This window comes from Rhopilema esculentum, chromosome 20, assembly GCF_057945365.1.
Source record: "Rhopilema esculentum isolate cy_ngs chromosome 20, ASM5794536v1, whole genome shotgun sequence".
Lineage (NCBI taxonomy): Eukaryota > Metazoa > Cnidaria > Scyphozoa > Rhizostomeae > Rhizostomatidae > Rhopilema > Rhopilema esculentum.
This window is the reverse complement of record NC_142834.1, coordinates 13,236,363-13,252,240: the sequence shown is the minus strand read 5'-3', so window position 1 is coordinate 13,252,240 and position 15,878 is coordinate 13,236,363. Positions and strand designations below refer to the sequence as shown.

Here is a 15,878-nt window from a genome sequence, read left to right as displayed (position 1 = left end):
AGTTCCAGCCTGGTGTTTCCTATTTTTTTTCCGTAAAATTTCAGCCTAACGTGTTTCTTATTTTTTCTCTTATTTTTGTAATAGAATTTCCTGTGGATAGCAGAGTCTCGACATTACCTGTGCTTGATAAAGTAATTAATGCTATTTTGCTTATCGCTTTTTGTTTTTCATTTGCTATTCGTTCATTTTTTCCATTTTTGCTGGTATGTTATTTTTTGAGTTCTGTTGAATTTAAGCCTGCCTTGTTTCCTGTGTTCTTCTAATTTTTTGGGCAAATCTCATCCTGATATTTCTTATAAGGGTTCTTATTATAAAAAAACGTGTACTATCATTGCTTCCGAATGTAAGCTGGAAATGGGGCATGATCTTTCTAGCCTCACTTAGTAGGAAAGCTAGTGGACAAAGTAGAACGTAAATTTTGAAATGCGGATATAAAACTTCAGTCACTTATTACAGAAAGCTGCAGAAAAGATGAAGGCCCCAGGCACTTCTTGTAGCACTTGTTTTCTGGCAGCTTTTTTGTGATCATGTGGGAGGCGAATATCATAAGCTGATTAAGTGTAGCAAATGAAACTTAGAGCTTTTAATAAATCTTGAGATCGCGTCTGCAATGCGATTCTGTATCATCCTCTATATAAAACATACAAGTGAAACTTGAATTACAGATTAGAACAAAGCCTGTCATTTTTGAATTCTGCAAAATCCAATGAAAGTAAACTAAAGAGTCATTTTGGATTAACGAAAGCAGCCAGACGAATTTTCAATGCGAGAAAGAATTAGCAAATCTTAAAGAACATTAAGACCGGAGACAATTAATTCACCTGGATTTGTGAAGTGATTTCCTCTGGCCAAAGATCAAATTTGTTCTTACAGGCAAGTATGTTAGTGTGTGATAAGCTAGTTTATTAGGAACTTTACAACCTTGCTAAATAATTCATATTTTCTCGCAATCTGATCGTATTTGCTTTCCATGGCAAACATTGTTGAACTGAATCCATTACTGGTTGCCATTAAAGGACGGGGACAAGAGGCAAAAAGTGTCATTTAATTTAGTTGCTCTCGCTTTTGTTACGATTGAATGTTTATTTAATGTATTTTACCTTCTAACTAATATCTCTGGTCAATGCCTAAACGGGTTTTACATAATTATTCAAATTTATGATAATTTACTAAAATTTTTGTCACTATTGGCCGTTGCTTTTTGGTGGTTGAAATTTTAAAAAGTGAAGAAGTTCAGGAACACAGAAAGGGCAGAACGGTACAATTTCAGTTCATCGAAGACCTCTTGACGATCTCTATTCATGGTACTTCATGGGTGATTTTTTGCTCAGCGGGGTACAAAGAGAAAAACATAACTTTCTGACATTTTATTCTGACTAAATTACCTGTATAGAGCGGTAGTGAAAATAAGAAATGCAGTGGAAAACTCTCACTTTAAAATAAATACTTTTGCTTAGAAAAAGTTTATCTACATTTCGTGAAAGTGCTGCTTTGTGGGTTTTTGAATAAAAAAGTTGTTTTCATGAAAGAATTGATAAAAAATAATTTCTAAGCTCTTGAAATAAGATTTTTAAGAACGAGAAAGCTCTGAATCACATTAAAATGCCAATATCTAATTACCAAGAAGAACAGAAAAATGCACCATAACAGTGAACTCTAGAGTTTCAAATGAGTTTGAAAATCCGCCATTATTGGGGATTCCCTCCGTAAAATTTGATATTCTAATTATAGTTTTGGCGAGGACATTGGCATCTACTTGCCCTGTGTTCTATGCAATGGAAGCCTTTGGGATGTTATCAAATTATGCTAACGTGGGTGGGGGGGGGGGGGAATAAAATTGGGTAAAAATTTCTATAAATGATGTTTATGATGAAGATAGTAAAACAAACATTAAAGCTAAGATTAAGGATAAACTTGAGTTCAAACGTATGGAAAATCTAGAGCCTTTTCAAAACAAATTTTCGGTCATTAGGTCGAGCATGAGTTTCATTTTACAAAGATATGTTCTATATGCCAAAGAAATAATGCAGGTTACTTCATTTACCAAGGAAAGATACCTCAGACCTTATGTTGAAGATTAATTCATTCATTTGGTTGGTGAGTCAAGAAAATTTTGACTAAATCACTGAGAGCCATTTCGCCTTACATATAAATTTATACATTGCAAGATAATTATTAAAATTGTGGCGACCCTCTGAATTTTATTTATGAAATTAAATAACGACTTTGCACATTTGAAAGAACTGCATGTAAATGCCGGTCATATGCCTGCGTTTTTCTGATAGGCCTATTTCGATCCACAGCTGGGTATATATTTTCCATCATGTTCTTTCGGATCCTTACGTTTTATAGTCCGAGGAGTGTCAGATTCAAAAGGTTTTAGTAGTATGTTGTGAAATATTTGTTTTTTTTTCAAAGCCATTTATATGTCAAATTGTACAACACGATGAACTATATAGAGTACCTATGAAATAAAACGTTGAAACAGAAATAATTTCATACCTCGGTCAAACCTCCAAGTGAAACGACTGTTTTGTAAAGTTTGTACAAATCAAGGGGCTGTTTGGCCATGGTTGGGATTCTTGTAACGGTAGCATCTGTAAAATTAACTAATCAAAATTAATCAGCATAAGACTCTACCCTTATAAAAGTTGCAAGATGGAGAAATATATTTTACATTTTATTAAAACCAAACCAACAGGTTCTTGCACAATAAGTCTTGTAGAAAATGAGCCTAAATATTGCTCTTATGATCTTATTTCAGTCCAAGAATCTTATTTTAGTCCAAGGTTTAAATCATTTCAGAGCTTTTCAAAATATATCAGTTTGCTTTATCTTCTTGAACCATCTTAAAATATATTCAGTAAGAAACTACATCACTAAATTAATAAGCTCATCCTCCAACCCTTGTGGTCTTTCACATTTTCAGTACCATCTTCTGACATTAAACATTCTATTTCTCGCAAGACATTTTTTAATTTTTGCAATCTGCGTATCTTTCAAGTTCTATTTGGTAGGAACCTAATACCTGCAGTCTACCTTTGAAATGGAAGTTTTCTAGCTTTTTCGTTGCTTTTTTCGAAAAATTGCTTTTAATCTAAGAATCGAACTGACTAAAAGGAAAGTCAGTTGTAAGCTTGAACTGTCCATCGTTTTTAAAAGTCCCCTTGCCAAGGTAAAACGTTGTTTTAACATTGTAAATCAAAATGATACTTGCTTTAATAAAACTGAGTGTTTAATTTCTGACTATTTACAAGAATCTCTAGTTCATGGAAATAGTTTGAGAATAGAAGTATACAAAACCTTTCAAACTATCTTAACAACACCTGTTGTGCAAATAAGCCCTTCTGATTACAGTGCAACACAAACAAATTAGAAAGGCAAGCTTAAGGATGTTCTCAAACACAAAACAATAAGTCTTTTATAACAACAGAGAACGCAGTTCTAGATGAAAAACTGATGACAACTGCCAAATACTGAAAAAATATCAAATTGTTACACGCACTGTTAATAAAAATATAGAAGCAAGAAAAATCGAGATTCACCAATTAAAATCTTGTCGAATATGGGTCGATGAAAGCATGCATAAATGAATCAGTCTGTGGTTATTTTCCCATGTCTACGTGGCAGAAACACCCCAAGCTTAAAAATCATTTGATTACGCAAAAGCACATGGTAGAATTTTGAAAAACGAATGCTGTGTGAGGGCTCTTTATTCTCGAGACAGTACTCAATATAGTCAGCTACCGACAATATTTGTTATTATGAAAGGTGATTTCGCGTCTGGAGATAACAATTTGCAAGAAAGTCGAATCAATTACAGTCCATGAATATCAAGGGTCCTTAATCTATTCATTTAGACCGTAATAAGTTCATCTTTTATGAATGATTATCCCACAAATGAAGTAGGATTGTTAAAGTACTGAACGGTAATGTGCTACCTCACCTCGTTTACGCATGAAATCGAAATAATCGTCGAGAAATTCTTTGCGAGCAGGATCATCGTCAATGAAGTAAAGCTAAAAGAGAGAGATAAATCTGTATAAAAGTTCTCAAAGAATTTCTATAATCTATAGCTGCAAGTCACATAGCAAGGCGTGTGTAGATATTCTAGAGAAGGGGGCCAGAGATTGAAGTGAAAGGAAACAAGGGGCTTAACTTTGAACACAGCCAGTGCCCGATTTCAGAAACTGATGGGTCTGGTTGCCATTAAGACTGTACGATGGGATACAAGAGAGAAGCACCAGAAGTTCTCCTGATTTTAAGCTTACTCAAAGTGACATTTTACCCAATTAAAAACGGGTATTTCAATACAAAAGGAGTCGTCTACAGTAAACGACTCACTGTGCTTATGCCCCTCCACAGCAAACGAATATATCGTGTAATCCAAAAAGTGCTCTCTATAAATGCGTGGAAGGGGAAAGGTAGGCTGGGAGCTTTTGATCATTTAACATACGAAATTACAAAAAAATGCATCGGTATTTGGCAAAGTACAGCTATAAAACTCGAGAAGACATTTAAGAAACATAAGAAACAATTATCATGCAAGGGTTTTTTCTTCATTATTCGAAAATGGACGCAAAATTTGGTGATACCAATGCACCTGATTAATATCTTTCATAGGAAGGAAAAAACAAATTCTCTAAAATACTAATTGAAATTGCAACAAATGAAATTGTAAGGCTAGCAAATATGTGAGAGAAAATATGCAAGGATCATACATCATTCAACAATCATGCCCTTGCTTAAAGATATATTGCTTTGAAAAAATATTTCACTTTGTCAAGGCAAGTAGAATTCTCCCTATACTAATTATACTCTATTCTCCCTGTTATTCGCACAAACCCCTTTTGGGGTCAGGAATATTGAAATTTGTCTCTATCAACCATCTCTCAACACCCCTTCCAATTAAAATCCCGGACAAAAATAGTTGAGACTTTTCAAGGAAAGTTGATAGCTTCACCCCCACCGCCACCCCCCCCCATCATTGTTGAATACGTTATTTTGGAAGAGATAAAACTACAAATCCAACATGATGGACAACGAATTTACCTGATTAGAAAATAAATACCTGAAGTTCTATAGTTCTGGCACAAACCTCTGCAATACATTTTGTTAATCTAACTCAATTTCATGTAATTCACAACAAACATTTATATGATATGATTGTCCTTGGACCTTTCCGACCCTATAAAACTGTATATTAGGACGAGCAGAGGATAAAGTTATTACTTTAAACAGCACCAAGGATGCCACCGAATGAAAGGAAAGTCTTCTAAAGCCAGGAAAAAAGCAGTACTAGTTGTCAATTAAGATCCCTCTTCCAATCTTGGAATTTTTTTTCATGTAAAAATATCTGGAGCTCATTTTACCTGAAATTGACACAAGGCACATTTTTACCTGAGGAAGGCCTGGATTTAGGCACACTTTTACCTGGGGAAGGCGGGATTAAGTGCCAACAAGAAATCTTGAAATCATTAATGCTTAGATCTTTTTACCTTCGTATCAAGGAAATATCAGATGTAACCAACGGAGCAACTACCCTTGCATGATCCTTTATTGATTATAAGACGTAAAGGTCTCTGAACTGCCTCAACCGTTTTTCCACTGAGTGGATTTGATCTGAAATTTCTTATTGAGATACTATTAGAGGGGGTTTGTGACCCACACCCCCCGGTTGTGACGCCCCTGCAACACAAGCCCCCGTGTTCAATGTAGGCGAAGTTTAAAGTGCAGTTCTTGTAGGGTCGGAGGTGGTGATGGTAGAGTCAGTCGAAGCAAAGAAGCTAAAATCATTTTTTTCAGCAATTAAACAATTTTCTTCCTCTAAATTTCTATTAAGCTAGAACATTTTCAATTATTTTGTTTTCCATCAAGATATCCTCTTCAAATGCCAGACATTGAAGTACTCCCTCTCTATCGGCAAAGAACTTCTCTTAGGGGAATCTACCCTTGTTGATGCAGAAAACAAGCACTCTTCAGGGTCGTTATGTGTTGATGTGGAGCCAGCAGTAACAGGAGTAAAAGTAACTGCATAAAAATTTATAAACATCTGACGGTATCGGCGCGCTTTCTCTATGCAGTCGCTGAATCTATCTTCCCAAAGCTCGCTTTCTGGCCACTTGACAGCACTTGGGAGAAGATTTTGCACACAGCTTGAAGAAAAAATGATAAGCTCCTCCAACATTTTCTCAAGAACAGGAAACTATTCGCTGCATATTTTTATAGAGGTACCGAGGTCTCTTACTATAGTGCTATTGGCTTAAGAATGCAATTTACAAAAATGAACATCCAGTTGGTCATATCCCCTCTAAGCAGATACGGCCATCCTTTAGCCAATCCACGGTCTTCGCTTCTGTAACTTCTTCGATGATCTTGATTTTGAGGTAATTTCAAGTGCCTTCTTTGCAATGTTCGATTATTCCGAAGTCTAACTCAAGAAATACGTTTTCTGGCATAACAACACATAACACCCCTACTTCTTAAACCGTTGCCTGTCTATATACTGTACCATAGTATATTGTCCAAAAAAGTGTTGTTCCTATGATATGTGATTTTGCCTAGGTGCAGGTACGTTGTTGCAGGCAGTTGTTTCAGCAATTTTTTTGAGTAGTGCCCAAGTAGCGCCAAGTTTTGGTTTGGCAGCGAAAGATTTTTTGAGCAATTTTTCTTCCACCAGTACTAGCTTGACTCAAATTTTCACGGCAATCCAATGAAAACGAAGAAAAACCCCATTAAAAAAAAGAAAACAAAATTGGCAAACAGCTGGTACTCTCTTGCTACTGGGGTGGCATTGCCACCCCATGCCACCCCTTAGCTACGGGCCTGCTGCAACACACCTCATTGAATAATATCCCTCTTCTTAAGCCGCTTTGCTTTATCTACGACGGTGGAATATGACATAGTCATCTCACGACTGTTGCGCTTTCCTAACACTCTCCTCATTTTGACTATCACTCCTGCCATATTTTCATAACTAAATAGGAGGGAGGGGGGGGGGGTCGACTATCTATTAAGAGAGTTCCTATTCAAGAAATCAAGAAATTTTATTAATTGATAATACGTGACTTATTTCTGTTAAAATCTATCATGGAGAATTTTAAAATGAAAATCAAAACGAGAATAGGTTTTGTGAAAAGGACAGTACATGCAGCTCAAAGATTTCCACCTTGAAAGCGATGTCTTGAAAGCGAAACGTGATTTTCCTAATAAGAACAGATCGTCGTCCGATTTTGGATTTGACAAGTTGTTTAACAATTAAAGACCAGTTAAAATGAAAGTTTTAACGTACTCTGAATAAAAGTTGCCATTAGTTAGAAGAAATATTTACAAAATCGGGGCCCTTAGGAACTTTTCCCAAATTCCCCGGCTTAGGGTCAAAGACAACAATAATTTTCCAGGTGTTTAAAAATGACGATAAACCAGCTTTATCAAACTTTGCTATACTTGACTATAAGTTTTAAATATTGATTCAAAATCAACCTTGCGGCCATCGACTTAAAAATGACTTTCATGTTTGTTTGTAGAAAGAAACGTGCACGCAAAGTTCATCGATAAAGCCACACGGCAACGGAGAACTAATCATGATGATCTGCATGTCTCGGTTCGAGAAAGACTATTTACTTCTTTTCAGTTCCAATACCGTTAAACACTGGAAATATCAGTTTCTAACCACTTGTAATATCAGTGTCTACTGCAGCCAGACAAACGAGATACACAGAGCGCCAGTTATTTCTCCTCGTGAATAAACTAAACGTCACAAAACCATTCTTATTGGACTTGCCCTTTTACTAAGTGTGGGGAATTAGGACTTAGAAACTCGTTGTCTCCATTGATTATCATTTATCACTGTTATTCATAAAAACAACATTTATTTAGCGACTAACTATCATTACGTACGTTTTGTAGGAGTGGAGTCCTGTACATTCCGGGGGGGAAGTTCGAACTTGAAAAAAGGGCAGAAGCCTCGCTATTGGAATTTGAGCCAAAGCATAGAGAGGGAACTTCGTAATAGTGGCAGCTAATTGGTCTGCTGGCCTTAAAAAAGACGCCCCTTCGAGACCGTGGGCTCAAGGATCTTTCTAAGGTTTGCTCAAGTAAAAACCCATTGAAGCTGATAGGCAAATGACGATTATCTAGAAATTTGAAGGGCTACTTTCCCTCATTATTTATTTGATCATACTGTTGCGGTTTTCATTTACATGCAAAATTTATTGGCAAAAGCAACAACAGACAGCAGTTATGACAAACAACTCAGATAATAGCAGCATGCCACCCCCCCCCCCCCCTCCCAACTTTTCTGCAGAGCTAAAGAAACATTTTAGGCAAAAGTGGAAATAAATGTAGTATATGATTCTGTAAGTAACTTTGCCTGGTATTCTCTTAAATGTGTCCTTAGCTTTACCTTGGTTGCTATGTCTTTACCATAGAAGACATACATAAAATTGAATATGGGAATTAGATTGAAGAAATCGGTCATTGTCTAAGTTTTACAACGAGTAACAGCTTGGCTTAGCAAATAGATCGAGAAACCTAGTCCAGAATAACTTGGTGCCAGCACAAATTGACGGAGTTTCGTTTTCTCCATTGCCTAAACTTGGCACACAAGGTCTATTTGTTAACGAAAACTTTCTCAGAAACATTACAAAAAGAGAAAAATCAGCTGTTTAAGGAAAATAAACAGCTGGAAAGAACTTTTTGAGAATATGAGAAATAAAGTATGGGCAGGTTTGATCTTAAAAAGTCAAACAAGAAAACTTCAGAGTTTGATCGTTTGGATAATCCATTCCTACTAAGAAAGAGAAAATATCGACGCAATTATAAATTCTATTGAAACTCATTTTGACAAGCACAGTTTGAAGGATTTTGCAAAATTTTGTTAAAGCACTTAATTTCCGAAAAAGTTAAGATCAGATGTTTTCTTCTGTTTATATTTCAACGTTAATGTTTTTTATCAATCCGTGTTTAATTTATTTTTCTCCCCCAACTTATTTTGGGTACTTTCAAAATCTAAAAAAAGGTTTCATTACGAGCTATATGATAGTTGTTATTCTAAAATTTTGCAAAACTTTTCTATTTCAAGTCAACATCACAATAGACGCGACTATGCGACACCTTCAGTCAAAATTCATTTTAGATACAGTTTCTGGCTATCCCTAAGACACCATAATTCTGAAGTTTTTCTTGCTGCCAACCATGGTGGCGGCCTTTCCTAAGCCCTTTCAGGACTTTGATATTTTGGCCCCTCCACTTTCAAATACGTTTCGCCGGCCCTGAATTCAGACACTTTTTCTATTTCAGACCCTCTAAAAAAAAGATCTGAAATACCACAACAATCTTGAGCTCGCATTATACCCTCAGTATTGTGGGAGCCTCAACACCAAAATCTATGATTCCTTTACCAAAATCATATCTCAAACTCTTTAAGTGTTACAAACGCCTTTCGTTATGTCGTTTTTGCAAAAAAAAAGGTTACAAAGATTCACAGTTTTGATGCATATTTGAATAATCTAATCCGTTTGAAAAAGAGGTGTTGTCTCGTTCTGATGCGAATTAAAAATTACAATTTATAGAACATCTATGAAGGAGACGATTCGACTTACTTAATAAAGAGATATTCAAATTACAGCGAAGCAGACAGCTTACGATAAAAATCGATGAAATGACTGAGTCGATTTAGTTATATTATGATGTAACCAAAATCATAAGTATATTATCATTCACTATCTCTGTTTAATCCAGCTGACGGGGAGATCCGATAAATTCATTAAACAAAAAAATCATATGATAAAGCTAAACACTAGACCAAAACATTTTCCTTTCGACTGATAAGAGAGTGACTCGTTCCAGGCCTCTAAAAAAGTCACATAAACGTGTTGAACAACAATGTATGCAGAGAATTCAGTGCATTGCAACTCTGCGTAAGCCAAGAAAATGAACAAACTTTTAAACTGTGCTTATTATTCAGACGTTGATGAATTAATTATAAACCCCGAGTGAAGCTTTATTTTAAAAAGCCAAAAGGAAGCTTGCAATATATTTCGCACAAGGCAGCATGTGGGGTTGATTTTTATGAGATTGCAAAATGCTATCAAAGATATTGTTCATTAAACAAAAATGCCTTCGTGGGATGTGTCTGAGTTTTCTGGTGTTTATCGAAATTTTGCAATTTGGTATAAGTTAAGCTATGCTGGTCCAACAAAAGTAAGTTTAAGAGTTCTTAATTCCGGCTAGACAGATTTGTCTTTCATCAAGAAAATCACATACTTTTGCAGGTGTCATGATTAAACAAGAACTTGAATATGAAGCATGTTGATTACTTCTTAAAAACAATATTGACTGAGTGAGATTGAATGAAGCATTTTATCGATAGGTCCTTGTTAAAGCTGAAACCAAGATATCATGCAATTGCTGACTTTTCTCGAGCGTGATATTTTATGGATTGTGATAAGTTTAGCAAAATTTACATCCTTGATCAATATTCATTGTCTTCCAAGAGAGACTGATGTTATTTCCTTGAAAAAAGTGAAAATTTTAGAAATTCTTTAAATCTGATAATTTGTTAGCAAACTAGCAGCGAAAATCTTATATCCCTGCTTCGCATTGGGAAGAAAAAGACTCAAAAGTATCAAGCAAGCGGAACTTTTAGAACTTTTAATGAACGTCATAGTATGATAATATCTTTGATAGCCGATGGCCTAGATGTCTCAAGTAATTATGGGCGGGTCGGAATAAGACAGAAGGCGTTAAGACGTGTGTGTCTGATTGGCTGTCTATTGACCAATCATCAGCAGGATTCTACCCTTACCAGAAACAGGAACAATCTGGATAGATAAAAACGGGAACCCTCCCTGAAAGTTAAGGGACAAATATATGCCGGGGGTAAATCCAATCTTACTTTATTTTTATAGACTTTACATTGTATCATATTGTACACAAGGCAATTAAATTCATTAACCAAGCATTGCTTCTAAGTGGAATGCTTTTGTTTAATTCTCCTTTCAACAGGTCAGTTCAAAAACATATGAAACTTGACAAAATTGTATTGTAAATTAATTGAATCAGTAGCTTTCACCGCACAAGTCGTATTCCACTTCTGCTCGAAAAGTCACCATTTCTCTCTACACATAATGGATCCTGGTTTCACCTCGAGTTAAGAACTAATAGAACTTGCTCTAAAGTGATGGTGTGTGACGAAACAAACGAATGTGATAACATGGTCGAAGTTTTACGAGGAAAATTGAAATTTTGCAGCAAGAAGTTCAATACAGAATTAGGATGTGCATGGATCATAGTCTAAAACGTGTCGATTATAGAGGCGTAAAAATGATGGTGCTGGTAATAAGGAACCGTTTTATCGAGATAATGCTTCCAAATATACTTAGACTTAGCATCGTATCTTAGTAAGATTCTTTTAGCAAAGGGGAAATCACTTCCAATAAAACAAAACCATATTTTCCACCTGATTGTTTTTAAACCTGAATACAGAATTATCTTAGTTTACTTTAGTTTCATTGTCAATCGTCCACGTGTAACTCTTTTTATCTCTTTTCTGAAGTTTCGAAGGTACCATGTTTTCATTCATCTCACAATTTCATGACTGGTTTTGGCTGGGCTAGCCAAGTGTTCACACGTAGAATCGAATGTAAAGTTTCACTGAAGCCAGGGGCGGCGTGTATGGGCCACTGTATATCCTAGTTTGGCTGCAGATATGGGCCTCCAGAGAAGAAACTTGAAGACAATTACTAGAATCTCTTTTGTCTGTAAATCATCATGAGGCAGTGAATGGCGACCATCTGTCTATTCTTTTTGGCAAAACATCCCAGAAAGCAATAAAGGGCCACATACAGTACCCTGTGTGCCAGAGCCACAATGTTTCGAGCGCGTAAGAAAAACCAAAGTGGAGAGCTTCTAGAGATCCCCCAGTCTTATCTTCCATCTCCGCGATCGAATGTATGTGGCTCTGGGACTAGTACCCACACAGGGGCCCCAAAGAGGGGCCCAAAAATATCATACATTATGGAAAATTTCAGGTAAAATCCGCCGAATGGAAAGTGGGTTTTAAGTAATCAGAGACATTCACGTCTTAAATACAATAACGAATCTGGCAAAGGAAGTAGCTTCGTCGGTTACATATAATATTCTCCGGAAGGAAAAGAAAAACAAAGCATTGACAATTTCAAGATTTCTTGTTGGAACTAAATCCAAAAACAAGACTCCCTTTGGTAAGATTAGTGCTGCTGGTAACCTGGCTTTAGAAGTAACGTAAAAACTTTGTGTTTCAGGACTACTGCAAATTTGCAACAGTTGTTTTTATCTGCTGCACAATCTGTTTTGAAAAATGAAAGAATTTTCAGTACGATTAGTAAAATTGCTTTTGTAAAAATGTTTCAAAAGAGTGCATTTTTAGGCGAACTAAAACATCAAAACTTGATTTTTTATTCCGCGTCAAGGTGCAGCTTCAGTAGTTTCGATATCCTGTGCTTGTCCCGATATACAGATCTATAGGGTTGGGAGATCCGTGAATTTTGTAAATTAAAATGCTGTTTACAATCATTTGCATTTATTATTATTGTGAAACAAGAATATGGTAAGTCGAATTTTAGAAAAATGGTTTGGATTAGCATGGGCCACTTTCAAAAAAATGTTTTAGGGCCTTTTAATTTTTGCCAAGCCACCACCGGTTAAGGAACTGTAGTTATAGAATTACATTATTTTCTGAATAGCAAAGTCGTTTTGGAATTAACTTAACTGAACTCCAACTCCAACACGCTTTTTAAAATAATTCCTGTTTTTCCACTAGACTTAAAAATAATTACTGCACCGTGGGCAGGACAGACCAAAATTTTTGGATGATACAAGGGAACTAGCGCTCGGCAGGTTCTTTAGTTGAAATGCTGAAAGGAATAGTCGGCAAATTGCATAGGTACTTGGTTTGCTCTCTCCTAATGAATATAATTAGGCCCAAAAAGTACCCTGAACTTATACTTATCAACATTCCAAAACGAACCGAAGTGTAAAAATTCTGATTTCCGATGCCGGGTTGGAGCCCGCAACAGTTAACAGAGAAGCAATCATAATAATTAGCTTATCAAAAAATTTCAAGCTACTTTGCAAAGATCAATAAAACGAAGAATAGAATTTGACGATAGGGCCTAATTACTTGATCGCAAATTTGCATCGGAATGCGTCTTAGTGTCGACTGAACTGTCAATCCGTCTGTTGCTCTTTAAATGATTCAAGTGATCATGTACTTACTTTCAAAATTTATTTATAAGCTTATTTCCTTTTCGTTATCCCACAAAATCCCATTCATTGCCTCTATTCTTCAAATGCCACACTGAATGCAAAAGAAAACAGCCGTTATTGATTGGTCTCGAACTTCTCCACGTGGAAAAGGGCGCACGTTGTAGAGGGGGTCCTTGATGTATAAAAATTGACTTCGTGTGGATGCTCTCTTTGGATTTGAATGCATTTGTCGACAATAGTACTTTTCAATGCATCCCATCTAACCGTTTCTTTTGCAAAATGCCACTTTATAGGTAAAATACCAAGATTAGGTTGATATATTATTCTTTGAGATGACTGCCCCCACCCCCGGCTCACTGTACTTCTCCTCGAAAGCTTGTTTTCTTGGGAAAAAGCCCGCGAATATCCTGTTTAGTCTCCTCCACAATGGCAAATTAACAGGGGAAATAAGCGGGTAAAACTCGGAAAAATCAAAACATATTTGTTATAGCAAAAATAGATAGGTAGTTAAGGAAGGGTATTTCATACTTTCAAGTTTATAAACAGTGAGGCACGGTTTTGATAGATTTAGCTACAATTGAAATTATGAAACACAAAATATTGACCCTAAGACCTCTATTCTGCCGACTTGGGGTCAATACCCCCAAGTGCGTTAAGAGATTTTAAGCATTGCACCAGTGGATTGGAGCAGCGCGCCATAGGATTACAACAATAATTTCGCTATTGATCAGTCTATACGCAACTTTTTACTATGATTGAAATACATTGATTCACCGAGAAAAGGGAACTTATAAAACTTCAAATTCTAAGTAATTCTCGCAATTGCTTTACTCAGTTACCCAACTAATAAGAATCACTATATACCGGTCTGTCACTCGATGGCGCATTGGCAGAGCTGTACACGCCATTCGGTGCAAAGAACAGGATGGTTTTAGTATGCTTTCCGTTTTTTCACGCCCAATGCGTTCACAGGCAACTGTAACTAGATGAGCAGTAACTCAATAACATCGTTTTTTGTTGTTTTTCTCAATTATATACAATTTTTACAATTTCTTGATTCATAAAAGCTGCATTTCTCCAATGATTCTATTATCTCAATATACACTCATTTTTTATAAGAAACAAAGGTCGATGTTGAGTACTCCAGTTTCTTAATGTTCTGGAAATTTCAATACTTGTTGTTTCTTAAGAGTTTCTAAATTATGATGTCATGAATGATGTTATGAAATGTTCGTGACCTTTTTTATCATGTCAAGAGATTAGCTTCCGTGCTGATGCTGTGAAGTATATTTTTATCCCTTGTGTCTTAAGTTCTAGGCCAACAGAGCAATCATGTGCTTGGATTTTACAAAATTTCGTTGTTCTCAGTTTTATCACGATTTAATATTTTCTTAATTTTTTTGCTTCGAGTACTAAAGTTTCTTCAGTGCTCGTTTCTTATGGCCAGTTTCGAATACAAAAAGTGAATGTAGTTAGTTTCTGTATCTCTAGAAGCACGAGTACCTACATTAAAAGAAACTTGCAGTCTAATCCCAATATAAAGAACCCCGGATAAAACGAATATCCCGGTATAACGAACTAAATCTCTAGTCCCTTGGATTCTGCCTATCAAACTCCTTCGGTATAACATTTTTAGGTCCCTTCATATTAACTACCCTCGATATAACAAAATTTTCATATATTTTTTATCTGTAATTTTGATATATTTTTTGCCGGTGTTCATTTATCATTGGACATGAGAGGAAATCATTATTTTTATCGGCAAAACATAAATCGGCAAACATGCACTTTTTATGATGCTGAAAATTGAGATGAGGTGCGTGCATAAGCTAACACCTTTTCAAGGTTGTAAGACATTTCAGTGATAAATGCCAACACACAGAAAGTCAAATTGTAATGTGAGATGAACAGGGTTTTCATTTTTCATCACTAACCATTATGATACTTGAATCTAGCTTGTTTGTTTTGAGTAAAATGTGTACAATGTTGGGGATAGCCTAAACAAGGGATATGGTTGCGTTTAAAAACAATTTCTCCTGGTTTAACGAACTCCAGATATAACGAACTATTTTCTGTTTCCCTTCAGAGTGCGTTTTATCGGGATTCCGCTGTATTACTATTCGCAAACTAAGTATTAATTAGTATCAAACATTTGAGACAGCCATTGTGCTTAGATTTTTCAAGTCTTTATAGTCAAAGCATTTTATTTAACACATGCTTTATTAAAAGTCCTTGCCAATCTACAAATTTTTTCATTTGTTTTTGTTTTGGCTGGAAAACTAAGAATTGGGTTTGGAAAAGCAGCAACAAACATACATTCCAAGCTTTCCTTTACAAATGTATCATTACGTTAAACAAATTGTACCATTGAGAAAGACACAATTTACTCCGTGATTCTGAAGACATCTAAAGACAAAATTTCTAGCTTTGCATGCGCAAAAGCGCAACAATTAATTGCCGAGATGCTTAGCTCAGAACACTAAGCTGGGAAATATATATACCCAGTTCCTAGGAAATTTATATTCAGGGTCGATACATTTCCTAGCCTTGTGTTTTTGTCTCTATGTTCTGACGCTTTAAACTCTGAAGAGAGTCTCAGAAGCTTAAATATGACTCACAACGTTTGCTTT

At 35.9% G+C, this 15,878-nt stretch overlaps 1 protein-coding gene across 2 annotated transcripts in view; it reads right to left on the bottom strand.

Annotated features, from left to right (window-relative positions):
• The window catches only part of LOC135687695 (uncharacterized), a 40,730-nt gene that overhangs the window by 11,475 nt on the left and 13,377 nt on the right, over positions 1–15,878 (bottom strand). The window contains exons 2-3 of one of the 2 annotated variants that reach the window (XM_065204330.2): positions 3,947–4,019; positions 2,503–2,609 (exon numbers count right to left, since the gene is read on the bottom strand). In XM_065204330.2, coding sequence (XP_065060402.1) covers positions 2,503–2,609; positions 3,947–4,019 — 180 coding nt within the window. The remainder of the gene's footprint in view (positions 1–2,502; positions 2,610–3,946; positions 4,020–15,878) is intronic. The other variant, XM_065204331.2, reaches the window with a different exon arrangement.